General features: G+C 48.6%; 9 protein-coding genes across 9 annotated transcripts; 6 read left to right on the top strand and 3 right to left on the bottom strand.

Annotated features, from left to right (window-relative positions):
* Window positions 1-494: 494 nt before the first annotated feature.
* N7518_006981 (GID4/VID24 family protein) lies at window positions 495-1,595 on the top strand (the record flags this gene model as incomplete). The annotated part of the gene is made up of 4 exons (XM_057187908.1): window positions 495-842; window positions 899-1,046; window positions 1,116-1,473; window positions 1,529-1,595. 4 exons carry the CDS (start codon window positions 495-497, stop codon window positions 1,593-1,595), a joined length of 921 nt encoding a protein of 306 aa, XP_057039611.1.
* Window positions 1,596-2,924: 1,329 nt separating this feature from the next.
* Window positions 2,925-6,995, bottom strand: sskB (uncharacterized protein; the record flags this gene model as incomplete). The annotated part of the gene is made up of 2 exons (XM_057187907.1): window positions 2,925-5,193; window positions 5,242-6,995. 2 exons carry the CDS (start codon window positions 6,993-6,995, stop codon window positions 2,925-2,927), a joined length of 4,023 nt encoding a protein of 1,340 aa, XP_057039610.1.
* Window positions 6,996-10,231: 3,236 nt separating this feature from the next.
* On the top strand, window positions 10,232-11,942 carry N7518_006979 (ammonium permease MEP2; the record flags this gene model as incomplete). Its single annotated transcript, XM_057187906.1, has 6 exons — window positions 10,232-10,315; window positions 10,374-10,438; window positions 10,498-10,752; window positions 10,815-11,489; window positions 11,547-11,778; window positions 11,835-11,942. 6 exons carry the CDS (start codon window positions 10,232-10,234, stop codon window positions 11,940-11,942), a joined length of 1,419 nt encoding a protein of 472 aa, XP_057039609.1.
* A 614-nt stretch (window positions 11,943-12,556) lies between these two features.
* On the top strand, window positions 12,557-14,143 carry N7518_006978 (U2 snRNP complex subunit CUS2; the record flags this gene model as incomplete). The annotated part of the gene is made up of 6 exons (XM_057187905.1): window positions 12,557-12,697; window positions 12,782-12,889; window positions 12,953-13,353; window positions 13,408-13,525; window positions 13,591-13,746; window positions 13,799-14,143. The coding sequence occupies 6 exons, from the start codon at window positions 12,557-12,559 to the stop codon at window positions 14,141-14,143; spliced, it is 1,269 nt and encodes a 422-aa protein (XP_057039608.1).
* Window positions 14,144-14,712: 569 nt separating this feature from the next.
* On the top strand, window positions 14,713-16,514 carry N7518_006977 (tubulin beta chain; the record flags this gene model as incomplete). The annotated part of the gene is made up of 8 exons (XM_057187904.1): window positions 14,713-14,724; window positions 14,816-14,839; window positions 14,910-14,935; window positions 14,998-15,039; window positions 15,095-15,149; window positions 15,216-15,671; window positions 15,721-16,415; window positions 16,481-16,514. The coding sequence occupies 8 exons, from the start codon at window positions 14,713-14,715 to the stop codon at window positions 16,512-16,514; spliced, it is 1,344 nt and encodes a 447-aa protein (XP_057039607.1).
* A 366-nt stretch (window positions 16,515-16,880) lies between these two features.
* N7518_006976 (uncharacterized protein) lies at window positions 16,881-18,314 on the bottom strand (the record flags this gene model as incomplete). The annotated part of the gene is made up of 3 exons (XM_057187903.1): window positions 16,881-17,280; window positions 17,352-17,938; window positions 18,042-18,314. The coding sequence occupies 3 exons, from the start codon at window positions 18,312-18,314 to the stop codon at window positions 16,881-16,883; spliced, it is 1,260 nt and encodes a 419-aa protein (XP_057039606.1).
* Window positions 18,315-18,850: 536 nt separating this feature from the next.
* On the bottom strand, window positions 18,851-20,585 carry N7518_006975 (purine-cytosine permease family protein; the record flags this gene model as incomplete). Its single annotated transcript, XM_057187902.1, has 4 exons — window positions 18,851-18,985; window positions 19,042-19,804; window positions 19,856-20,079; window positions 20,160-20,585. 4 exons carry the CDS (start codon window positions 20,583-20,585, stop codon window positions 18,851-18,853), a joined length of 1,548 nt encoding a protein of 515 aa, XP_057039605.1.
* Window positions 20,586-23,390: 2,805 nt separating this feature from the next.
* N7518_006974 (putative tannase) lies at window positions 23,391-25,214 on the top strand (the record flags this gene model as incomplete). The annotated part of the gene is made up of 3 exons (XM_057187901.1): window positions 23,391-23,779; window positions 23,836-23,942; window positions 24,001-25,214. The coding sequence occupies 3 exons, from the start codon at window positions 23,391-23,393 to the stop codon at window positions 25,212-25,214; spliced, it is 1,710 nt and encodes a 569-aa protein (XP_057039604.1).
* A 239-nt stretch (window positions 25,215-25,453) lies between these two features.
* N7518_006973 (uncharacterized protein) lies at window positions 25,454-25,840 on the top strand (the record flags this gene model as incomplete). Its single annotated transcript, XM_057187900.1, is given in 2 exon segments — window positions 25,454-25,473; window positions 25,489-25,840. 2 exon segments carry the CDS (start codon window positions 25,454-25,456, stop codon window positions 25,838-25,840), a joined length of 372 nt encoding a protein of 123 aa, XP_057039603.1.
* Window positions 25,841-26,201: the final 361 nt, after the last annotated feature.

Raw genomic sequence — 26,201 nt, 5'->3', positions numbered from 1 at the left:
ATTTGACGATATCGGGAAGTACATATCAGGACTGGGGTTTCACCTGGGCATCCAAGTTGGGCTTGTATAAGGAAATATTGAAATTACTTAGTGGTTAGTATGTCCCAAATCGCGCTTCCTTCAACTCGTCCTCGCCCAAAAATGCCCAAGAAGGCCCAACCTCTCCTGATTTGGACCGAATATTGGTCATGCCATTGATCTTTCCAACGTGCAAGATTGTATACAAAGTGGATGAAAGCCATTGATTGGCTGGATTGGCACGTGGCCTGAGGCATCCACCTTACATAACCAATATTGAAAGTGGCGCCGCGCCAGGCGCAGAAACAGCTGACCCACCTGGACTGTCCCCGCATTGCTCGTTCCTCAAGCCTTAAAAGACTTAGTTCGCTGATCTCAAATGATCCATCCCCCTTGTTCTCTGTTTTTCTCTCAATTTTTGCTCTGGAGTGTCTTGCTTCGATTCAATGTCCCGTCCCCTCTTTCCCTGATTTGCAATGCCGACTCCGAGTAACAACTCGATCGCCGCGGCGATCGCCGCCCGCACGACATGTCCACCGGAGCCCGAAAGGATCTCGGCTTGGCGAGACTCCCCCGATAGTGTATCGAACAGCGATCCTATCGATGCTATTTCACCTGATACCCCAATTGCGCCCTCCATGCTGAGTCGATCTGATGATGCCGGTACTCCTGAGCCGATGAAGGCAGGAGGAAAGCCGACGGGCGTCGAGGAAGATGGCCCAGTCCGGGCTACTTCACCTGTCGAGTCAACCTGCCTTCGCAGCCATTCACCAGCAGCGCCCTCGGGATCCTCACTCCTCAACTGGGAATTCTCCAACGTTCGTGTAAGTATCGAGGTCGGCTATATCCGAATATTCTCACCTTCTGACCATCGCATTAGCTCCTCCCGAACCACACCTCGTTTCTCCGTTCAGGCAGCAAGTTCGCTGGAACTCAGCAATCCGACCGTCAAGTCTACAATGTCGATGTCGAGATTAAGCATGTTGATATGGCCGAGTCTTATCTCTGTGGCTACCTTAGAATCCAAGGTTTGTGATTCGTGCGCATCAGGGACGTGCATTGAACCTTGCTCAACTAATATTTGTTGTTCTCCACAGGCCTGACAGAAGATCACCCTACCCTGACTACCTTTTTTGAAGGAGAAGTGATCGGCACCAAACACACTTTCCAGACTCGTAATGAGGAATGGGGCGCCTCGGAAAAGACAGACTTGCACCATTGGTCTCGGTTTCCCGCCTGGCGTCCGCTGGCTAAACAGGCCAAAAGAGCGGATTTCACATACCGCAACTTCGCCCAGCGTGAACATATATTCATGAGATGGAAGGAATCTTTCCTTGTTCCCGACCATCGAGTACGGACGATCTCAGGTGCCAGCTTCGAAGGGTTCTATTATATCTGCTTCAACCAGATCGAGGGAACTGTGAGCGGTGTATACTTCCACGCAAAGAGCGAAAGGTAGATGGATATTTTGTTTCTGAAGATGCTCGATTTGATGCTAACACCATCACAGATTTCAACAACTTGAACTTAAGCACGTCGAAGATCGTGGATGTGCACCAGCAGTCGAGTTCCGCTAAATATGGCCGAACTTGCTTGCTGATGCCAAAACGATTTCATACATGACTTCGTACGTGACTAATTTGGTCCTCGTGTGTCTCATATCCTCTTTTGTTATTATGTCCGATACTACACGGCTAAGTAGTGCTTCCTGGTCACTATTCAGAACGAGAAGCTTGGTTCTCTCAGAACTCCATTGAGTTCACTATCCCGTTTGCCTTTCCTCAAATACCCTCTACGCTCTCAGTCTCCTCTCCCCTATTGGAGTGTTGATCATCATTTCGACAGCTCATTTCATGAGGATTTCCAAGACCATATCCATTTTCAGGCAAAGCCTAAATCCACACAACTCATCCTCAGATTGACCCTCATGTTTCACGATATTGCAATATACGAAACGGCGTTTCCGTCCCCGATTCCGGCGACCTGGTTCTGGTTACCCTTCGTCCTCTGTTTCGAGTCCTAATCTCTCCTTTTTTCACTTCTTGTTTTCTTATTCCTCACCTATCTTGTTAAATTAGTGTTATTATCTTCCATCCAAGCTGCTGGTTGACCAGCCTAGTTATTGAAAAACCTCACTAGGTGTGCTTTGTAATCGTATATATGCTCTAAGACTCCAGGGCTGTATTGGTATTTTGCTATTAGCTCCTTCGCTGGTCCATCCATACAATAGAGCACAGCGCAGAAAGAAACGGCCATTCTTAGGGACTATAGTCGGCTCACAGCTGCCGATTAAAGAATAATTGGGATGAACAAGTCTGTATAAAACAACGGCTGAGTGTGTATCAATCCGACACGACGGTCGATCGTTGATTGTTCGATCTATTCCTCCCGTAATGTACAGATGAACCAAGTGAAACATTTGAATTTAGAACAAAGCACAAATACGATTACTACGTATACAAGTAGCAAAAATAACCATGCGAGAAACGAGATACTAAAGTAGACTTGGTCCCAATCCGTTTACGTCCGAGGGCCATATTGAAAAATGCCAAAAGATCGTTGCACCTCAGATAGATGAAACTCACGCGTGAAAACGAAACAAAATAAAGAATCAAGGAACCCAACAAATGCATGGACCTGAGTTTCAGGACATATGTGAATGAAGCGATGGTTGCAGTAACATGAGATGACGTTATGGTATGGCTTGGGCGAACAGACGTTAAAGCAAGAAAAAGAGGCGAGCAGGGGTATCACATGCGATGTCAGTTGAAGAATGGCGAGATCGAGCGAGTTTGGATAGAAAGGACGCTTTTAGATTCCATGGTCAATGTTCAGATGTGGTCCACATAGAGAGGGCGACAACTTATAAATAGAGATTAGGAAGGAATGGCGCGAGAAGGAGAAAATCACATATATGCCGAGTTTTGACGAGAGCTTGAGTTGGAACCGCCGCTGCTATAATCGCTCGGAGTAGGAGACTCCAAGACAACTTGTTGACGAATGGAGATAATCCATTCGTGCTGTAGAAGCTCAGCGGCAGTGGCGCGGCGAGCGGGATCGCATTCGAAACAGCGGCGCACGAAATCGACGCCCTGGTCGCTGAGTTGATCGCGAGATGGGAGCGCGGGTTGTTTCCCTTGAGCGATGTTGTACATAATTGCCCACTCGTTGTCCAACGTGGACCATGGCCGGCGCCCAGTTGCCATTTCTAGAACCACGCAGCCCAGAGACCAAATGTCCACTGCACCTTCGCGGTTGTCCAGATTTGCGTCGCCACGGATCACTTCGGGGGACATATACATCGGGGTTCCCGTGGTTGTCTTCTGGTTTTTGCGCTGGTTCGTGGGATCTTTGACCGGCTCCTTGAGACCGGCTGCTGGGCCGTCTGATGGGGCAACTGTACGGCCCGAGCGAGCGATGATCTTGGCTGCACCAAAATCGACATACTTGATGACACCGTTGTGATCGAGTAGGATATTCTCGGGCTTGATGTCACGGTGCACGATATGTGCTTCGTGGAGATACGCTAGACCCTCTAGGAGTTGCAGAGCATAAACCATGATGACTGTTTCGTCCTCGATACGCCCGTGCTCTAGCAAGCTAGCGAGCGAGCCACCTGAGCAGTACTCCATGAAGATGTAAACCTTGTCACGGTGCACCTCGATACCGTGATAGGAGACAATGTTGGGATGATCGAGCACTTCAAGCACACCCATTTCATCTCGGATCTGCTGGGCGATCTTGGGAATGAGCTGGGGGTCTTGCAGGCGAATTTCCTTGACAGCCATCAAATAGTTGCTGTCCAAGTTGATAGCTACATAGACAGACCCAAAGGTACCACCGCCGATGAACTGGCCTTGCTGCCAACGCAGAGTAACGTTAGTAGCCGACGAGGATAGCACAGTGAGTGATCTATCAGCCTCATCAGATCCTTCTAGCACCTTTCCTAGGGCCTGGCGCTTCGCATCTTCCTCGATTCTCCTATCTTCAATCTCCACAACACGTGCGTACCATGTGTCGCGAACGAGTTTTGAAGCTTCCTCGTCACTAGTGATTCGACCAGCGCCAATCTGTCGGGCACCGTTGCGTTCTTCCATACGTTTCTCGTTCTTCGCCGCAAGTGAGGATCGCGCACCCATGATATCGAAGTGAGAAATGAGAAGGGACATGCATCCCGCCACTTTCAATCTGAAATCACTGAACTGTTCTTGGTCCATAGACAAAAGATGTCGGCTAGATGTGATCGCCATCGCAAACTCCAAGGCTGCTACAGCCCACTTGAACGTCTTTCGGTCCGCAGCGTCACACTCATCACAGATGAAAGCGACCCAGTCGAGAGACAACTCCACTAGCCGGGCGCTGTTCATAGCACGCCTGTTAGCGTCGACATAGTTGGAGGACCGTTTGCCAAACTCTGTTGCGAAGGCATAGCAGGCCTGAATCAAATCATTGTTCTGCCAGCTTCTCTCATTCAGCTGATCTTTGATGATAGCCACACTATCCATAATGGTCATGGACAGTTTGAAAGAGATCTTCTTGATCTTATTCAACTCGACATTTACACGTCCAAGGTTTGCACGTTGTTCAATGACCATATCAAGTTGGATGCCCGTGAGTCGTGCGAGCTCCACACGTGCATTCTGCAGTCGCTCTTGCATGCCTCCAACAACAATACGTAGCTTGCCCAGCCTCACATCCGTCGGATGTTCCAAGAACTCCATTTGCATTTCCTTTCCTCCCCAAGCAAGAGGCCTTTCGGGTCGGATGGCCAGGACATAGGGAACATGGACATCCTGGGTTGGATCATCTTCTTTGAAGGAGGTAGATAAGATACCCTGGATATCAGCGGGGCGGTTCCATAATGCATGGTGTGCAATCAGATACACTCCTTTCTGCCCAACGGATGTGGTAGAGGTGACAAGGAAATGGTCGGAAATTAAGAGTGCCTCAAAGAAATCATAAGCGATGTAGCTCGTGATGTTGTACTCGGTAGCATTTTCGAACAACTGGCACAGAAACTTGGAAAATCGATAGAGCTTGCGCTGACGAATACGCGTTGAATCCAAGATGCTCTTGTATCGTTTGTCCATATCCTGTACAGTTTCCTTGGGTCGCGGAACGAGCTCGCGTTCAAAATGGATCATGAGACGCTGCAATGATCTGGCAGTGAGAGCACTGTGGTTCTGTTAGTTTTAGAAATGATGCAAAGCACGGGAACCATACCTAAATTGTTCGGCCACCTCAATATCTCCACCGTCAAGCCGGCAACCGATATCATAGGAGAATCCCCATTCCTGTTCTAGAATTTCGGCCTCTTTGAAAGTGTTTTTGTTGGCATTCAGCTTCCAATTGAGGAGCCGGAAATAGTATTTCATAGCATCCAATACCGAATTGTCAAAGTTCTCATCGACACATGGCGGCAAATCCCAGCCGGGTTCTGGCCTCGATACATCAAGATAGCGAAACTTGATATCGACCGCCACTTTCATCAGGATTTGGAATTGGGAAATCATCTGATCGATCAAAATGGGGGCTTGCTGGGCTGGGTCTTTCATGTTCTTGGCATAGGACAGACGGACTCGAATGATTTCCTGGATCAACCGAGAGGGGAAGTTAATCAATGTTAGTAGTTCTTCGATATATGGTGGCAGGTGCCGCGCAGCAAACGCCTCCGAGTTTTCAATTAGAGTACTCTTTGCTTTCTGGATGACGACGAGAATGCGAAGAAGCATGCCATCCTTGTCCTGAAGCGTCTTCAAGCCATCTTCCTTCATAATGCGATCAAGGAAGGACGAACCATCCGAAAGATCGTCCTTCGCAGACTTCATCCTCGGCTGGCTGAAATCGAGAGCCTCGTTCCCTACCCAGCTCTGCAGCACAGCCAACTCGGTGTTGATGAGGGCCGTTATGTTGTGCCACGCAAAGATGGCTGCGCGACTAGAGGTGAATTCCTCCGAGGCAGCACGGGGGTTCGCCAGTTCCATTTCCTTGTGCGAAGAGTAGAGAATCTCGCATCGCTCGACCTTCTCCACAATATCCTCGACTTGCTGTTTTGGCGGTTTTCCGATCTCAGTCTCGCCTTTAATCTGGAATCCAATAATATCCTCAATCACGGGACCCAGGCGTGACCGTGCATCCTCGATCAACTTTCGCTGCAGAGGAATACTGCGGCCGCACGTCCTTGCCCGAACTCCAATCCAGAGTGCATAGCTCTGGGCCGCCGACCGCTTTGACTCCGCAGATCCTATGAGTCGCTGCTTTTCTTGTTTCACGACATCTCCCTTCAAGACTGACGCCAGCATGGAATGCCACTCAAGCCTCTCCTGGTTCTTGGGATGTTTCAATTCTTCCGTACTTGGTAGATTATCGTCCGGGAGGAAAAGTTGGGTATCAGGGTCGTAAGAATCATCTTCAAACGGCACTTCGGAGGATGGAGAGGGTTCCTCCAAGTCGCCATCCCCTTCTGACATGAGGTTTGATTGTGAGTCCTTGGAATGGTGATACCAGGCTTGTGGGTTCGCTCGAATCCGTTGAACATAGGCTTTCTCTTGGGCACGATATTGCGCGTTCGGATCGCGTCGGTTTCCTCGTTTGACTGACGATGATCGTTGGCGGTCTTCCTGGAGGCTGATGTATTGCGGTGGGCGCCGCTGTGGGGCATACGTATTTGATGGCGTTCGTGCCGGGGCGGACGGGCGCTGAGGTCGCAAATCGTTAGGAATTGCATCAGGCTTCTCAAGGAGAGTGGTAGCGCCAATGCTAATTCCACGTGGCCGTGCTGTCGGTGGATTAGACCATGGGGTAATAACGGATGAAATGTTCGGAGGGGAAGATGTGATGGTGCTCGCAGGTGTTTGGATTTGGTCGTCCATGGTCTCTCCAAATGATGAGTTGGCTCTCACGGGATACTGGGGGAATTCATCAGAAGAGGAGCCTGAGCCATCCGAATCAGGACTGGGGATTTCCGGATGCTGCATGATGATTATCCCGTGTGATGGGTCCGAGAGAGCACATCTGGTGTTGGACCAAGGTGATGAGAGGCGAACACTTGTGGCGGTGCGTTGTGGCTAACCGGATGACCCGTATCTCCACCCATTACTGTTTGATCTACTGGGAATCTTTCCTATTTTAATTCTCATGTTGTAACTACGTGGCATCAAACTTGATCCTGTATTTGTATGAAGTCCGAGCCCTACTACAGAATATACGCGTCCAATCTTCAGTCAGCTGCTCCATTGCTCATTCCGTGTGATCTGTGATCTCACAACATGCTCCATCCTTGTTCTGATACTTACTTTTTCGTGGCTTTGCATTCGAGATTGTGAAAATCACATACAATGCATAATCAAGGCTATAAATAAGCTCTATCAATCCTATTATCATCTCGTTCTGCACTGTTGTAGTTTACGCTTGAAATTGGTAACAATATATATTTCTGTAAAACATATTCTGATATAGACTTTATTGGGCTAGTTAACTAACTAGTATATGGTTTTTTTAACATCGGCTTCGTAAATTTTCTATCTTCTAGTTAACTAACTAGTACAGTGGTGTTCCAAGAGTATTTGACCTCGGGTACATTGGGCCTATGACCCACTTTTAATACTGCCAAGCAGAAACCTATAGTTACTAGTATGCCATCCCTCATATTTGACAACATCATCCATATGAATGTAGTAGGCGGTCTGGAAGGGCGGTCAGATCCCAATGTACCCGAGGTCAAATACTCTTGAAACACCACTGTAGTTCAAGAATGTGAATTCCAAGACTACATAGTCTCTTCTGGAACGTGAAGGGGCTCAAGTAACAAAAAGGTGAGTAGAAATTAGTGTACAGTCATTGGTTAACAAGACAAATTAAGTTGCGAGAAATGGTAAGATTGAGATTATATACAAAAGTGTGTATATTTCTTCGGTATCGTTCTGTGAACAGGTAGTAATTTATAGGTAAGATACGGGAGTTATGGGCAATTCGATTATATTCCTGTTCAGAGGACTAGAGAGCCAATGTCTTCCGAGAATGACATACCTACTGTTGAGTGGTTGTGGCACCACAGCGGGTAGATTCAACATGCGAGAGCCTTTTGTGATATTTATTTTTGTGATATTTAGTAGGGTATGTATACGTTCAGATAGTGCTAAGACCCTTTGAAAAGGGGAAAGAGAACATATGACGTACATTGTATGAGATGTTATCCTCAAAGTAGAACCATTTGAACTATCGGACACTATCTGGGGAACTAGTTAGAGAAATGAGCATGTGACTTGACTGGACATACTAGAACTTCAAGGTTTGAGGAGCTAGTGCACTATTCTCGAGCTATGGAGATTTTACCCCTGATTAGAGCAACATTGCGTCTAGGTATGGAGTACATAAATCGATGTAGGTACATCGAAGAGTCGATCAGTGGATCGGTGGGTTCGAGAATACTTAATTGAAGATCATTGACACTTTGCTGCGGGTCTTAAGGTATTATCTGCATAGTCTAATACTCTAAAAAGCGTTAAGATGCAATATATTCCCTTTCCTTGATCGAACCAGACCCAAGTCACTGGGCATCGGAATAGAGCATACAGCACGGCAAAACTGACATATGCTCGAGCCTACGTCATAGATACGTACGATCATCGAACATCTGATGTTGCTGAAGAAAAATAGAGCAAGAAGACCAAAGCGCAGGAGCTCCGCATGTATTCACAGATCTACGATGATTTGATGTTGAGCACGGAGTAGAGTTCTTGGCCCGAGAGTTCGGCACATGCCGGGATGCCGAATCAGCCTCTAAGAATTCCCGCCAATGAAAGCGTGGGTGCTTATCTTGACTTGATGTACGGGATACTTTCCCTGGTTGTAGACCCTGTGGCAAAGAGTTTAGTTTTCCCGCCCCATGCGTTCTGCATTGTCGTGTGGAACCGGGTGTGTGACATTCCCGGAGAATGGGGAATCCACTGGACGATGCGGAGAGAATAGCAGCAGAAGTACGGATCTTGAATAGTTATGTATGTTGTATAGGTAGATTGCTATGCGAAACATCTATGTTGTACGAAGAAACTGTACATTGCCAAAGAATCATTTCTATCAGCGATTGATCTCTGAACTCTACATATTTTGCCGTCTGGGGCCATCCTTGGTCAATACGAAACAGTTAGAGGTAATCCCTCGCATGTCAAAGAATGTATGTATCCATGGATACGATGTAAAATTGTGAGATAAGGGAAATCGTAGCTATGATTGGTTGGCGCAACACGAGACTTGAGCCCCGGTGATAAGAGATCAAACCTCCAAGGGTTCAACCACTTCACGTTGCACATAGTAATATCCCAATTAAAAGGAAACTCATATATCCAACACACCGGGTCAACTTTCCATGGGTCACTATTCAGACACGAACTGGACGCATTCGACAAACGGATTAAGCGACAGAAAAGCATGTACTGGCCCGAGAATGATAAGCAAATGGCTGTGATTGGCTGCTCTCCAACTTCATATCTACAGCCAGTCGTTGCGGCCCCGTCCAATTTCGATTCCTAGTATTCTCTTCTGTCAGTGAAATGACTCCAATCTATTTATCACTTTGCTACAACGTAAGTTAGACCTGCATGACCCCTGCTTATCGGAGGGTCAATGCATAGCGTTTGAGATGTTCTTTGCAAGGGAAAAGGCAGAGATGTAGAGAAACAAACAAGTAGTTACACTGCAGTGTAAACATGGCAAAAGCACATACCCATAGTCCGTCCGCAGTTCAATGTCCGAGTATAGCTGAAGGATGCCAACGCAAGGACCCGTAATTCCCCGGTCTGCGTCCATGGAGTGTATACCAGATCCCGCTATAAACCCGGCATGGCTGAAATTGGGGCGGGCTTGGCCACCTGCTATCGGTCAATCAAATGAATCATATCATAAATGAGAATGACCAGCTTCCACTATCGGCACTAAGATCGATGGTCTGGTAGACTTCTAGCGTCGGATGGTGGAGTCATCCTTAGTTTTTCTGGGACGCTGCCAGTTATTTAATTACCAGTGTTTGTCCTTGCAGGGTAGACAGACATATCACTTTTCTCTCCTTTCACTTTCACAGCCCGGTGCGTGAAAGTATTTTCTACTTCTTCTTCTCCACCTCTCACAACGCGGGAGATCTGTATCCAGTTCCACTGAGACTGTCTTTCGACCCCTATCACACTTGCAATAAAATTGGCCTCGCCTAGGTCTCATTATGGCTGAATATCCGGTTGCGTACAATGGCACCACCGACACTGGTGGTGACTCGCTTCATGATGACTTGAACATCTACTACAGTGTATGTTGTATACCCCATAGGAGTCAATTGAGACGCGTGCTAACTAAAATGTGGATAGTCTGGTGATATCTCATGGGTCATTGTATCCACAGCCCTAGTGTTGCTGATGATTCCTGGAGTTGGGTATGACTTGACCCATCCCTTCCTACACCAAAGGGCTTTCACTCATCACTCGATTATAGATTCTTCTACTCCGGTCTAGCTCGTCGCAAGTCAGCACTCTCGCTGATATGGCTCTCGATCATGTCGGTCGGTGTGGTTTCATTTCAATGGTTCTTCTGGGGTTATTCACTGGCCTTCTCCCACTCAGCCGGTACCTACATCGGTAACCTCGATAACTTCGGCTTCAAGGGTGTTCTCGCCGCGCCATCTGTGGGAAGTGACAAGGTTCCCGATCTCCTGTTCGCCATCTTCCAGGGCATGTTCGCCGCTATTACGTGAGTCACTCATGCATCCATCATGGAGATACTCGGAACATCAATTGACGATTTCTTCTTAGTGTTGCTCTTGCTGTCGGCGCAGTCGCTGAGCGTGGTCGCATGCTCCCCTGCATTATCTTCATGTTCGTCTGGTCCACTATCATCTACGACCCCATCGCCTGCTGGACATGGAACTCGTCGGGATGGGTGTTCAAGCTCGGAGGTCTTGACTTTGCTGGTGGTACCCCCGTACACATTGCTTCCGGATCTGCCGCGCTCGCCTACTCCCTGATGCTCGGCAAGCGTCGTGGCCACGGAACCCACGAGCTCAACTACCGCCCTCACAATGTCACCCACGTTGTCATCGGCACCGTGTTCCTGTGGGTCGGCTGGTTCGGATTCAACGCTGGCTCTGCTCTCTCTGCCAACCTGCGTGCGGTTATGGCTGCCGTTGTCACTAACCTGGCTGCCTCCGTTGGAGGTGTGACCTGGTGTTTGATGGACTACAGACTGGAGCGCAAGTGGTCGACCGTCGGCTTCTGCTCTGGTGTCATTGCTGGTCTTGTTGCTATCACCCCCGGCTCTGGATTCGTCACTCCCTGGGCTGCTTTCATCTTCGGTGTGGTTGGTGCCATTGCATGCAACTACGCTACTAAGCTCAAGTTCCTCCTTGGAGTTGATGACGCTCTCGATATCTTTGCTGTCCACGGTGTCGGGGGTCTGGTTGGAAACCTCCTGACTGGCATTTTCGCTGCGTGAGTGAACCTACTTCCTTGCAGTATAGTCTGATCATAAACTAACTTCCATTATAGTGATTATATTGCGCATCTGGATGGTGTCACCGAGATCGATGGCGGCTGGATCAACCATCACTATATCCAGCTGGGATACCAGCTTGCCGACTCGGTCACCGGAATGGCATACGCCTTCTTCGGAACCTGTATCATTCTCTTCATTATGAACCTCATCCCGGGTCTTAGCTTGCGCGCACCCGAGGAAGATGAGATCATGGGTATTGACGACGCCGAAATTGGCGAGTTTGCCGTAAGTATTATTGTTCCTCAAACGGCCAAAACGCTTTCTAACATTTTATTCTCTAGTACGATTATGTCGAGATCCGCCGTGATGTTGTCGATGGCGTTGAGAGCTCAGAAACTGCCTCCAAGCGCACTACTACACCCACCGGCGAGATTGACACCAAGGCTTAGATCAGACTTGATCTGACGGCTGTTCTTTCTTTAATATTAATATGAGGCAACTGCCTTCCTTCCCTTCTTTCTTCCTTTCTTTCCTTTCACGTTAATACTTCTTTTTTTTCGGCGATGGCAGAGTGTCTTCGATACCTATTACCGAATTATAGGTATTTGGGATACTCTCCGGAGACCAACTTTCACTTTGATAGCATTCAGATACCCAAATATCAAATTCCATTCAACCATTCCGGGCAGCAAATCAAGTCCATAGAGCGTAGGCAAACCGTGACAATATCCATAGTAGTGCATGAGTAATCTTGAAGGCAACCCCAGACAAAGAAGTAACCGTGAGTAGCATGCCATTGAATATGAGAGTCCTATACTTTCGCTATGGATGTACTCTTACGTCGTATACTCCGCATGTTGTAGAGAGCTAGAACGCGGGATCCACCCATGTGCACCTGCCGGAGCGCCGCGCCGAGAAACACGGCGACCGGCGACCGTGTACTGAATGCGGGCAATCATCGCAAACCCTCCACGCTCCTCACAACCCTCCGGGCACATTGTCTCTTCCTTTTATTCATCTCTCCCATCTTCCGAATACTTTGCCCATCGATTGTTTCATCAAAATGTCCTTTCCGACCGACGTGGCGGAGTTTGATAGTGACCCGCGCATCTCGTTCTCGAGACCGGACAACAGCTTCCTACTTGAGACCAAGGATGGTCGCGAGTTCTTGTTCAATACCATCCTGAAGAGATGGGTAGAATCGGTATGTGATACACGTATTGGCACGCTGGCGCTTTGCGCTGGGCTGTCCGCTGACAATCCCCGCTAACCTGGCTTGCGACTCTAGATCGACGAGAAGCTCATCCGCCAGCAGCAAGGATACGGTCCCGAAGACCCCGAAAGTGAGATCGTTCATCCCCGCGATCGTAAGAAGCGAAAGCAGTCACAGGAGCCGGTAAGTGTTCTGGTCATTTGTGGCAGCTTGGTCGCATTGAAACTGACTTCTTTCGTCTGCTAGACCGATGAGCCCAAGGTCAAGAAACCTCGCGTCAACACCGCTGTGTGGGTTACCAATATCCCCACCGACGCTACCTTCTCCGAGATTCACGAGTCGTTCAAGAAATATGGCATCCTTGCGGAGGAACTTGACACTGGAAAGCCACGCATTGTAATGTACAACGACGAAAACGGCAATTTCAATGGCGAGGCTTTGGTCGTGTACTTCCGGCCCGAGTCAGTCACGCTCGCGATTCAGCTGCTCGACGAGACGGACTTCCGACTGGGTGTCCCCAACCCATGTGGACTGATGCGCGTCCAGGAAGCCGACTTTTCGTACAAGCGTGAACAGGAAGCGGAGCCCAAGGTTCTGACCACCAAAGAGAAAAAGAAGCTGAAGGAACGAGCAGATCGGTTGAATAAGTATGTTTGTTGATCATGGCAGTAGAGTGTTTCATACTGACTCGACTGTGATAGGAAACTTTCCGACTGGGGTGATGATGAGGCTGAGCTTGCCGCCAAAGCCAGACAGGCTGCCGAGGAGGCGCGCAGACATGTGGTTTTGAAGCATATGTTCACACTGGAGGAACTTGAGGTTTGACACACCTCTTCCAAAGTTGCTTTGCACGAACATGGAACACAGCTGACGTGTAATTATAGGAGGATCCACTCGCCACTATTGAGATTCACGAGGACATCACCAGCGAATGCGCTAAGATCGGACCGGTGCTCAAAGTTATGATCTGGGACGGAGAGGCTGATGGTGTTGCGACCGTCCGATTTGTGTCCGCAGCCGACGCACGTCGCTGTGCCCAGGTAGGCATCTCGGTTCGAATCAATGTAATTGCAAATACTGACTATCTTTTAGAGCATGGACGGGCGTATCTTCTCAAAGAGAACTATTGTTGCTTACATCTGGAATGGCGAGGAGAAGTTCAAGAAGCACCGTCCCCGACGCGACAGAAAACCCGAGGATTCAGACGATGAGAACGAGCGCCTTGAGCGGTATGGAGATTGGCTCGAAAGCGGTGGAAACAAGACAAACAAGAACCAGGAAACCGAAAATGAGAAGGCCGACAAGGACGAGACCGACAAGAGCCAGGAGACCAACAACGAGAAGGCTGACAAGAACGAGGTTGAGAAGAACGAGGTTGAGAAGAACGAGGCTGAGAAGAACGAGGCTGACAAGAGCCTGGAAATCGACAAGAACTAGCTCAACTGAACAGAAAACAGCGCAAGCAATTCCACCGAAGGAACCCAGAACGGTGGGAACTCTGTACCAACTGAGCGAATTTCAAACAACGAGTGCTACTGAGGGGCAAGCGAATACTTCCAAGTGAAAGGAAAGCCACGCCCAACTGAACGATATCCAAACGACGAGAGCTACTGAGAGGCGCGCGAGTACTTCCACGTGGAGGGAAAGCGGCGCCCATTGAACGAATACCCAACATGTATCATATTTTTCCCAATTGAAACCATTGAAATATTATTGTACTATCTTATGTAGTTGTAGTTGTAGTGAAGTTAGTGTATATAGACATAGCAACCGAAATAGGAAGTACAAGATCACGCGCCAAAGAAACACAAATATGGTTCGCACCTCCCCGAGTCCCGTGATGCGGCTATACCCAATCGGGCCCCCTCCCCCTGAAGTTCAGTTGTTGACTTGTTGATCCCACACACACCGCTCAACTGGCCCTCTTGCTTTCTCTTCTTCCCCATCCTCTCTGACTTGTCACCGGTCATCCTTTTTATTTCCATCTCTTTTCTAATACCTTCAAAATGCGTGAGATCGTATGTTATCCCCATCCAGACGCGTCTTTGTTTTCATATGGCCCCTGAGCCACGACCCCACTCTGGACAGATCTTTGCTAACATGCTCTAGGTTCACCTGCAAACCGGCCAATGTGTAAGTTCGACATGGAACATTCCTGGAAACATTCTTCGGCTCGTGGGACTAAACTGGAATTGGGTTATAGGGTAACCAAATTGGTGCCGCTTTCTGGTAAGTGCCGAGCCTTTTTTTCGCGTTGGGTATCAATTGACAAATCACTAACCGAATTGCAGGCAAACCATTTCTGGCGAGCACGGTCTCGATGGCGATGGACAGTAAGTCTACAGATGATGGGCTTTCCGGTGGATCACACGTCTGATATCTTGCTAGGTACAATGGAACCTCCGACCTCCAGCTAGAGCGTATGAACGTCTACTTCAACCATGTGAGTACCGCGTCTGGGCATTGATTAAGCGTGCACCATCTGATCGGATGTTTTTCTTTAATCTAGGCCAGTGGTGACAAGTACGTTCCCCGTGCCGTTCTGGTCGATTTGGAGCCCGGTACCATGGACGCCGTCCGCTCTGGTCCTTTCGGCAAGCTTTTCCGCCCCGATAACTTCGTCTTCGGTCAGTCCGGTGCTGGTAACAACTGGGCTAAGGGTCACTACACTGAGGGTGCCGAGCTTGTTGACCAGGTTCTCGATGTCGTCCGTCGCGAGGCCGAGGGTTGCGACTGCCTCCAAGGTTTCCAGATCACCCACTCTCTCGGTGGTGGTACCGGTGCCGGTATGGGTACACTCCTGATCTCCAAGATCCGTGAGGAGTTCCCCGACCGTATGATGGCCACTTTCTCCGTCGTCCCCTCCCCCAAGGTCTCCGACACCGTTGTTGAGCCTTACAACGCCACCCTCTCCGTTCACCAGCTTGTTGAGCACTCCGATGAGACTTTCTGTATCGATAACGAGGTATGAAACGCGTGGGAAACACTGAAATTGAGAATACTGACAATCCTAGGCTCTCTACGATATCTGCATGCGTACCCTCAAGCTCTCCCAGCCTTCGTACGGTGACCTTAACCACCTTGTCTCTGCCGTCATGTCCGGCGTGACCACCTCCCTCCGTTTCCCCGGTCAGCTCAACTCCGATCTCCGCAAGCTCGCCGTCAACATGGTTCCCTTCCCTCGTCTGCACTTCTTCATGGTCGGCTTCGCTCCCCTGACCAGCCGTGGCGGCCAGTCTTACCGCCAGGTCAGCGTCCCTGAGTTGACCCAGCAGATGTTCGACCCCAAGAACATGATGGCTGCTTCCGACTTCCGTAACGGCCGTTACCTCACTTGCTCAGCTTTGTTCCGCGGTAAGATCTCCATGAAGGAGGTTGAGGATCAGATGCGCAACATCCAGAGCAAGAACCAGAGCTACTTCGTTGAGTGGATTCCCAACAACGTCCAGACCGCTCTGTGCTCCGTCCCCCCCCGTGGCCTCAAGATGTCTTCCACCTTTGTCGGTAACTCTACCTCCATCCAGGAGCTCTTCAAGCGTGTCGGCGACCAGTTCACTGCCATGTTCCGTCGCAAGGCTTTCTTGCATTGGTACACTGGTGAGGGTATGGACGAGATGGAGTTCACTGAGGCTGAGAGCAACATGAACGATCTTGTCTCCGAGTACCAGCAGTACCAGGAGGCCTCCGTCTCCGAAGGCGAGGAGGAGTAGTAAGGATTCCCCACATCATCCGGCTTTCGAACATAACGACTAACGAATTTCCCCCTATTTTTAGCCTCGCTGAGGACATTGTTGACGAGGAGGTTTAAATAAATCTCCTTTGAGATTTGTTCAAAGTAATACCCTTGTGAAGCCTACATTCTCTACCATTCGGACCGGCTTTGTGGGCGTAAGCCGCGAACCCAATTTGTTTGAGCGCTCCTAATTTACACCCTTTTTTGTCTATTTTCCTACTTGGCTTGGGTGATTTGTTCGACCCCTCCAGAATAGCACATAGTGGAAATGACTTTCAATAGCTTTTTTAATCATGTTAATTGTAGTGAAGAATTGGTGCGGCAGAAGTTCATATGGGCCAGTACACTAGAGTTTATAACTTCAAAGACTATGTCGTGGCAATCTCACAAAGGATAACGCTAACTACACCTCGTCACAATCAATCCCTGCCTTTCTACAGCTCAATGGAAAGGACATTTCCCAGTCCGATACCCCTTGAACTCCGCTAGAGTCTCCTCTAACTGCTTCCTCCCCTTCCCTTCGAAATACTTCGGTCCAACATCTGCAACACTATATCCATTAGGATAATACTTGTCCCCCTCATCACCTGGCACAGCCCGCCCTAGAGCCCGAGTCAGCAATGCCATCGGGCCCCAGCGGTTCCAGAATGTGGGCTTGACATAGTACGGCGCAGCCTCCCACTCGGTAAGGAAGAAGCGGTCGTTCTCATCCGGATCCTCGGTGGACGAAGCGAAGCGCATGAAGTACGGTCGTGGCAGAGAGAGGTAGCGGAGGAATAGCCTGCGGGCTGTGAGGATGGTTGAGAGGAGTGCTGTGTAGAATGCGGAGGGGGGTTCGTAGCTGTTTAGTCAAGTTAGAGGTTAGTTGCGACCTGAACATGCAAACCAAAACCAAGAAAGAAAGAAACTTACAACATCGCCTTCCTAAGCCTGTCATCCATCATAAACGAAACAGCCTGCAACCCAGCCGGATGAAACACCTTAGGCAGCATATAAAGCAGGACAGCAGTAGTCTGATCCGCCGTCTCACGATTCTTAACATCAGGCACCATGCACCTGATCTCATACTCATCAGCCCAAGCAGCCAACTCATCGAGCCACTGAATCCCATCCTGGAACCCGGCTTTACCAGAGGGCAGTTTCTCATAGCTAATATCCAGCGCATCACCGGCACTCTTCCAGAAAGTCCCGATAGCGCATCGCTCCAGGTCACTCAGCTTGCGCCACTCATAGCGATCGATGAAGCGAATCGGCTGCAGCGCGAACAGCGCCAGCGTAAAGAGCATATCATCATCGAGGATCTTACCAGAGGCCCTGTACCCGCTGTGCAGGTAGCGCGTTCGGGCAAGACCGAGGCATGCGCGCATGGAAGTCGGGTTGTTGCCGACCCATTCTTGCACGAGGAGGCTGGTGTCTGTGTACCGCTTCAGGGAGGTATCCGGGTTGGAGAATTGGGTTGTTTTTGCGAGGAGGCGGGATATTGAGGGGATGCCGTATGTCTTTTTTTATAGTTAGAAAATGCATGTGTGGATCGGTAGATCATGACCCGGATTGTGAGTGTTTGCCCATGTGGGCGGGTTGGTAACTGGTCTTGTTTCATACCCGGAATAACGCGAATTGTAAGCTCTTGATGAATATGAATGGGAATTCGAGCTGCGCGACTTGTTTTTGGATCTGGAAGGCTTCTTCGTCGGTCATTTTGGACATCGACTCCCGTGTTGGATAGGCATATTGCTTGTGGAGCTTGCGCAGGCGTTGGAATCGGAGGCTTGTTGTTACTACTGGCCAGGCGATGAGGAGGCCTACGGCGTAGGGGAGTAGTTGGGTTGTCATACCCCCTGCTTGTAGTGAAGCCAGGGCGTCGGTGTAATTCATATTGACGTGCTGGTTTGGGGATGGCACCACGACAGGGGTTTTAACGAGGTTTAAATAAGAAAGTGGTGGTGACGAGTTCCACGGCACTGGCCCATTTACGTTCCCCACAAGGTTTATGTACTAGGTACTTTCTTATCATCGTACCCCGCGTATGTCAGCACAACATATATAACTAACTAGAGAAGCATGTAGTAAATATATGTATGTTGTATTTACTTTCTAATGTAGAGATTGTAATTGGGCAGTTTCAAACGTGGGGCCGAACACATTCCTAGGTTATCTACAGGTGCTTAAGCCACAGTATACATCGCACATTCATGTCACGGGTCGGAAGCACTTTGGCGACGATCAGAAGCTTAAGGTTAATATAACTTCGCTTTGCATTATTTAAAACTTTATTGAAGTTCACATCAGGTCTTTACAGTTCCCATGTTATCGCGCTATACTCTCTGGTTTATGTTGGGAGGATATACAATGCTCTGCCCCCACACTTACTGGCAGATCATTATGCCAACACATAAAATGAGTGACACACACTAGCGACCAATCAATTTGAGCTCCAAAGCCCGCAACGGTGGGAAAAACAACATAGTGAAGCCCGCACCCAACCAGAGACCCAGATCAGCTCCGCCAGCCATCTGCGCGATGGGGCCGATATAATACGCCTGAGACTAAACCGACGTATTAGCAAGACGCAGTCAACTGGATTCGGAGTATAAAGTCTTACCATGCCGACAATTGCACCAGCCCAGCCGATAAGGAAAGCAACTCCTGCTGCAATCCCCAACGGCAGTTTATCACGACAGTTCCACTGAGACCAGTCATAGCCTCTATTTCGACGGAAAATCATGTGTTCCTCGAAGACAATCACAACGAACATCATGACCCAGTATCCAATCAGAGGCAGGAAAGACTTGAACACCTCGTACAGCTGGTCCCGGCCTCCCATCGCACATGCAGCATAGATAACCGTAGCGAGAGTCGTCCAGACCGGTCGGTGAACCTTTCCAAATATCCCGCCAATCATCTGGAGGTTCATTCCCATCGAGTACGCCCCGGGAGTATTATTGGCAACCAAGGCGAGGACATTGATAACAGCACAGAATTTCCCGAATCCCCCGAGACCGTCGTATGCTGTCATCAGCACGCCTCCGGGACTGCTGCCGTACTTGGCCGCAAGATGTGCTGAGCTGGCGATAACGGTTCCGAGTCCAATGCCCATAAGGAAAACAATCGACATGGCACTAGTGGCGGCGAAGACTGTAGCCAGGAATATCCGGGAGCTCTTCATCTGCGGCGGGAGATAGACATAGTAATCGGCGGCGAGCGGGGCCCAGGCGAGGGGAATGGACAAGGCCAGAGAGAAGAAGGTAAGTCTTTTGGCCATTAGTTGCTCTGTTGACATTGGTGTCTGGATATTGAAGTCGAAATTTGGCCCTGCTGAGCCAACCATCACGCATATTACCAGCAGCTGTGGCAACCAGGCAACTCTGCTATTAATTAGAATATGTATTGAAGATATTCTGGGTGCCAACACTTACCGTTCATATAATTGGAAGATTTTCATCCCAAACAGAGCCATTACCCAGCTAGAAACGGCGATGATGATAATGCCCACTATCACGGAAAGATGTCCACCAGAGACCACGGACAAAATCTGGCCACCGACGACGCTGTTTACCATACTGTATCCGATATTGGTGAAGAGGTTCAGGATAATGCAGACTTTGCTGGGATAATAACCCATGAAATATCGGGCCACGATCTATCAAGTGCATGAGCATCCGTTCTCATAAAGTACCTTCTTTCCCTTGTGCAGTAAATCACCGATATTTCGATACGTACCAAAGTCCTGTTTCCGCTCTTCGGTCCCCATATACTTATAAAGCCAACCGTGAAATTGCCGGCTAAACACCCAAATACAGCACAGAGGGCCGCATCCCTGTAGCTGAGGCCTAAGACGAGCGTACCCATTGATCCAACAATGATGTTATTTGTAGCCAATGTCATGCTAAACCACATTAACAGCATATGAAGTATGGTTGAAGGCGTTATTGGCTCTCGTTTGTCGATAGGAACGGGCTCGATTCCGCTGCTCTCCACATTTTTCAAGCTTGCAATCCATCGTTGCCATCTTGATTGTGGCACGGGGTCAGGCTTTTCGACGGAGTCATTAGAGAAGCTATTCGAGGCGGTTTTATCGAGGTAAGACTGGCTCGGACACTCGAGAGTACTCGAGCTGTCGGCTTTTTCGATATCTTCGAGCTTCATTATCGGATATCTCGATGTGTAAGTGGCTTGTAAGGATTAAGCTGTTCGTAAACAAAAGCCTTCGATTCAAATCCACCACTAGACAAATAAATGCCAAAGAGTCTGGCGTATAGATAGGATGTCGTAGATCCACAGCTGTACAACGGTCATAAAATAGGAGGGAAATCGGTAGTTCGTATGAAATATGACGGAGGGGGGAGAGCTATGGAATGATAGATATAAGGGAAAAAATATCCAGCCAGTGCACCATAGCAAGGCCGTTGAACACTGACATCACCCTGTCTACCTAGTGAAACGGTGTAACGACCCGAGGGGGAATTAAATACATAAGCATTCCTTAGCAATCAAGGTACCAACCGAGCAGCTTGCATAAGTGTCCAATGATAAGCACTAGATTTGCATTACCGCAATACAGTCGTGAAGGAACACGCCCAGCAGATTGTAGATCATCGATCGCCTTGTAGAGAGAAAAGAACTACCCAGCTTTATCCCAAAGTGGAAGGGGCTTCATCGTGCTGTGCAATATTGACCATCCACAAGGACACCCACCAACACACATATTCGGTGGATTGGTAACCATCTCATGATACCATCAAGGGAAGGGATAGGCGCATGACAGCCACACGATGAAATAAAAGTCCCGCCGGCCCCTGTGATCCGCGATACATTTCCTGTATGGGGTAAGTGGCATGCTGGAAAGCTCCGAATATGCATGCTCTGGAATGCTGTTGATGCAAGGAGTATCTATTAGCTCATGATTCTATACGATGCTCAGATTTCAGGAGGAGGGTCCGAAATAGAGGAGGAGGATGATCAGCCCGAAGCTCCGTTGAGCAAGTTCCGCGAGAAATGTAGCTTGTGATTGATGCAGGACGAATACTTCCCCGGGGATCTCGATGATTCGCTCTAGCCCTAGGAGAAAAAGGTCCGAGGGAAGGGATACTTTTAAATAGCTCTGATTAGTTAATGTTTACTCCTAGTAAGTCACTCATGACTTGACTTCATTACTATATATAGAGAGTTCCTACGGTTATTCGGTTGTCCTCGGTGTCTCTCATAGCCCATATGAGCACAAGTTGAAGTTGATACATTCTATAGAGGCTACTATGAAGGCGTGAATGGTGTTACACATCCCGCCATCTCTCACGGTCTTCTGTATTCACCTCAGAAGACTTGTACGAATGGGATCCCGAACTATGTGATATTACGTAGCTTGAGTCTCTAGCTCAGATCATTTTCTACAAGTCCAGCTAAGCTTTCCTCCTGTCTCTTCTGACCCACAAGCCGGAATCCGTGATGCGGATCCGCGAAGGCGAATTCTCCTAGCTTGCCAGGCGTTGGCGAACAGTGTAAGAGAAATGCTGATTCGTCAAAAAGGGCTTGACTTTCCGTGAGATTAGATTTCACTGCTAACATGGCGCGTTACACCCGATATACAAGTGCTATAATATATCTAGTAGCTGTCTGCTAGGGGCTTTCGAATTCGAGCTGCTATTATGAGGCTGCCTAGATTCGGGGTTTCTAAGCAAATTTAAGAGCTAAGGCTTATAGTTAGCTACTTTTCTGGTTTGACTACTATTCTCTAGATATTCTGGCTTTGTTCATACACTAGGAATGAATATATATCGTCTGTCAATAGGAAACTCGATTATTATATGTCGCTTCTTTATTGTGGCCAAAAGCGAGTTTGGTGCAAGACGAAAATATACCTTGAGGTCGTAAAGTGTTCGATTCAAAGATTTTCAAAGGAAGCACAAGAAGGGAAATGAGAGTTGATCTAGTGTTTCCCTCGGGAAAGAACAGTCAAGACACTGAGAGCCTTGAATTTACGCTGTCTCGCTCTGTTTCTCTTCTCGATCTACCAATATGCTCCGTCAAACGTGTCTCATCTCATTTGGTTTTTCTTCAGTTGATCTTCCTTTCACCTACACAATACCCTCATCCATACTGAACTTACAATGACCTCTGCCGACCCACCGTCCATATGTCAACCCAGAATCCGCGATGGCATCGTTGTGTGGATTGGTTGTTGAGAGGATCAGCTAGGAGCATGACTTGGTTGTGAGTATCTTAAGGGCACCTAGGTCATTGTGTCATAGTATCGCTGGGGCCTTTGATGAGTGATTTTTCTGGTCCATCCTGATCAAGATAGCCAGGCTGTTCGGATTGTTCGGGTTCGGGTTCGGGCGCGGTATGAAAACCTGGGAGAATATGCATGCAATTTGTGCCTCGGGGATATCTTCCGTTTATGAACTAGTGTATCATAGGGCATACGACTACTGTGGGGTGTGGTCGATCTTTTTCTAGTCCATCCACTGAAACCCTGCATCATCCTGCGAAATCCTGGACAAATGAAAGAGCATAGGCACCCGAGATAGGTAATAGGTCAGATTTCTCATTTGCAGAGCTTTATATCTGCTACACTGGGTGCTATTACAACAACCTAGTGAGTATACGACAGTACAAGTAAATGTGTCAACAGGTGGACTGACCTATACACCTCGGGAGTCACCGACCCGATACCCCTGGAGTGGAGATTTGTGGAGTAGCAAGCTTCTAATAGAACAAGTTAGAACAAACCTCCTGCAGAATCCGAGAATCATTCGTATTCGTGGAAAGTTGAGACCAAACCAGCTTCCCCACAGGTCTGTGGAGAGAGGCGGCATAGCATTTAGCCCAATGCCAATCCCCGAGGTTGCCCCGGTTGTAAGGCCGCTTGTCGCTGCTATAGATAAAAAGATTCCATTCCTTCTGTCTGGGATTCTATTATATCTCCCTCGACATTGTTGAGAGAGTGCGAACATCATGCGGTATTCTCTATGGGCCTCTACGCTTGTGCTGGCCTCAGCTGCCGCCACAACAACTTCACTGAGTGACATCTGTACCACTGCATATGCGAAGAAGGCGTTGCCAGTGGATGAACTCCAGGGCGTTACCGTTGATCCCTCTTCCATTTCCACGAGTCTTGTCACCAACTTCACTGCCAGCAGTATATTCTACCCTACCACGACCTTTGATTACTGCAATGTGACTTTCGCCTACTCCCATGACGGCATTGACGGGGATATTGTTCATGTGCAATACTGGCTTCCAGCTCCAGCACAGTTCAAAAACAGATATGTATCTACAGGTGGAGGTGGCTGGTATATTAACTCGGGATCCCAATCGATCCCTACTGGAGTTATCGTTGGCGGGTACGTATTTCCTCACATACTTTTGGCATGAATGATCTGGCTGACACATTATAAAGTGTTGGCGGATTGACCGATGGAGGATTAGGAAACTTCGATGCCGCATTTAGTTCCGTTGCTCTCTTGGCAAATGGAACTATCAATTGGCAAGCGACGTACATGTTTGGTAATACCTTCATACTTCCGAAACTCACAGCTCACAGGCCAGCTAACATAAGAAACAGGCTACCAAGCCCAGCACGAGCTCGCTGTATTGGGCAAAGCGCTCACGCGAAATATTTACAACGTGCCGTCCAGCGAGAAGGTTTACTCCTACTATCAGGGTTGTTCCGAGGGAGGCCGTGGCGGATGGAGCCAGGTCCAACGGTTCCCCGAGCAGTTCGATGGCGTAGTCGCCGGTGCACCAGCCTTCCGCTGGGCACAGCAGCAAACCAACCATTTGACCGGCAACGTCATCGAGAAAACCCTTGACTACTACCCGCCCAGCTGTGAGCTTGAGAAGATCATGAACATGACTGTCGCAAGCTGCGATCCCCTGGATGGCAAGACGGACGGTATTGTATCGCGCTCCGACTTGTGTTTGAAGAATCTAAGCTGGGATTCCATCCTGGGCGCTTCTTACTCGTGCGATGCTGTCACCGGCTCTGCCTACGTGAGCGCCACACCTGCACAGACAGGCAATGTATCTGCCAAAGCCATCGAGGTCGTCAAGGCCTTTTGGAAGGGTCTGCACGACTCCGACGGCAAGCGGGTTTACTTCAACTACCAGCCTGGTTCGACTTTCGACGATCTTGTGAGCGCATATGATTCGACCACCGACAGCTGGAAGCTCGACATAAGCAGTCTCGGTGGCATGTGGATTGGCTTATTTATCGATCTTTTGCAGGAGTCCAACATTCCCAGCTTGGACGGCGTGACCTACGATACTCTCAAGGAATGGATGGTCCTTTCCCAAAAGAAGTACGGGGATATACTCCAGACAACATACCCAGACTTATCGGACTTCCAAGCCGCCGGTGGAAAAGTTATCCACGTCCACGGAGAGCAAGACTACTCAATCCCGACCGCTTCTTCAGTTCGTTACTGGAATTCTGTTAGGGAGGTTATGTTCCCCAACAAGTCATACAAGGAAGGTGCCGCCGCTGTCGACGACTTCTATCGACTGTTCCTCATTCCCGGCGTGGGACACTGTGCCACCAACGATTACCAATCCGGTGCGCCATGGCCACAGACAACTCTGCAGACTCTTATTCAATGGGTTGAGAATGGCACGGCGCCGGCGACACTCGCTGGATCTGGCGAGATTGAAACAATGTGTCGTTGGCCTCTTCGCCCGCTTTGGACTTCAAATGCCAAGAAGTTCCAATGTGTTTATGACCAGGAGTCGATTGATAGCTTTACTTATGATTTGGATGCGTACAAGCTTCCTGTATACTAAGAGGATATCTTGTCAAGTGAGGGTTCTATTTGCAAATCTCTCAACCACCAGATGGACCTCACCCTGTCCCATTCAATATTTTCCCTGTGTATTTTTATTCACCAAATCTCTTTAAAAAAAAATCTCTCCTTAACCTCAAATTTGAGTACATACTAGTGCTAGTGATATACATACTCCACCATGGTAGGCCAATAATTGAAGACCCGCATTTCGCGCACTGTGGGGTTCGAACACCCGACATGACTGGCTGTAATTGCACGTGACTTCCAAATAGCGTAGGACCAATTACACGCTATCAAAAAGACCCACACCTGTATAACCTCAAAAAAGGACATGTAAAAGAAAAAAAAATAGGTAGCTTCTCTTTGATTGAGCGTGTCATCCTTAGTGCAGGGGCCATGCTAATCTTCTCTGTATATTTTCATTTGACCATATGCCCCGAAGGGCGAAAAGACATCCTTATAGTTCAATATAACCTGCATTCTGGGCATAATTATACCGCCTACGGTTTTGGGGTTGGGCAAACTTTTGAGGAAGGCACGTTTGTATGTCAACAAAGTGAGGAAGGAGTGAGAATACGTTCAAGGAAGCATGATAAGAGCGGGACTGCACTACAAACTAGTTAGTTAGAGAGCATGTAGACCAATTTACTAAGAAAGAAATGGAGGGAAAAAACGTGGTATCTTCAGATCTAGCATTTTACAATCAAGTATAGTAAAAGAAAAAGAAAAGGGAAAATGCTAGATGGCACCGAAGCCTTTGTATGCGCCGAGATATCCAAAACGAGAAAGGCCAGCCTGGCCGCCAAACCCAAATGCAAATGATTGTATGAAGCCCAAAAGTACAAAAGTAGTCTATGCTTAATTTTCAACAGCGTTACGCCGAATCACCCATTTCCAGACACCGAAAATAGAGCAGAGTTGAGACGAGGGGATATAGGGGCATAATGAATTAAACATGTCCCCGTCGATCGGGGAGGAGAGAGAG

The sequence above is a fragment of the Penicillium psychrosexuale genome (genome assembly GCF_028828465.1).
Source record: "Penicillium psychrosexuale strain IBT 29551 chromosome Unknown utg000004l, whole genome shotgun sequence".
Lineage (NCBI taxonomy): Eukaryota > Fungi > Ascomycota > Eurotiomycetes > Eurotiales > Aspergillaceae > Penicillium > Penicillium psychrosexuale.
This window is presented reverse-complemented; position numbering and strand designations above follow the sequence as displayed.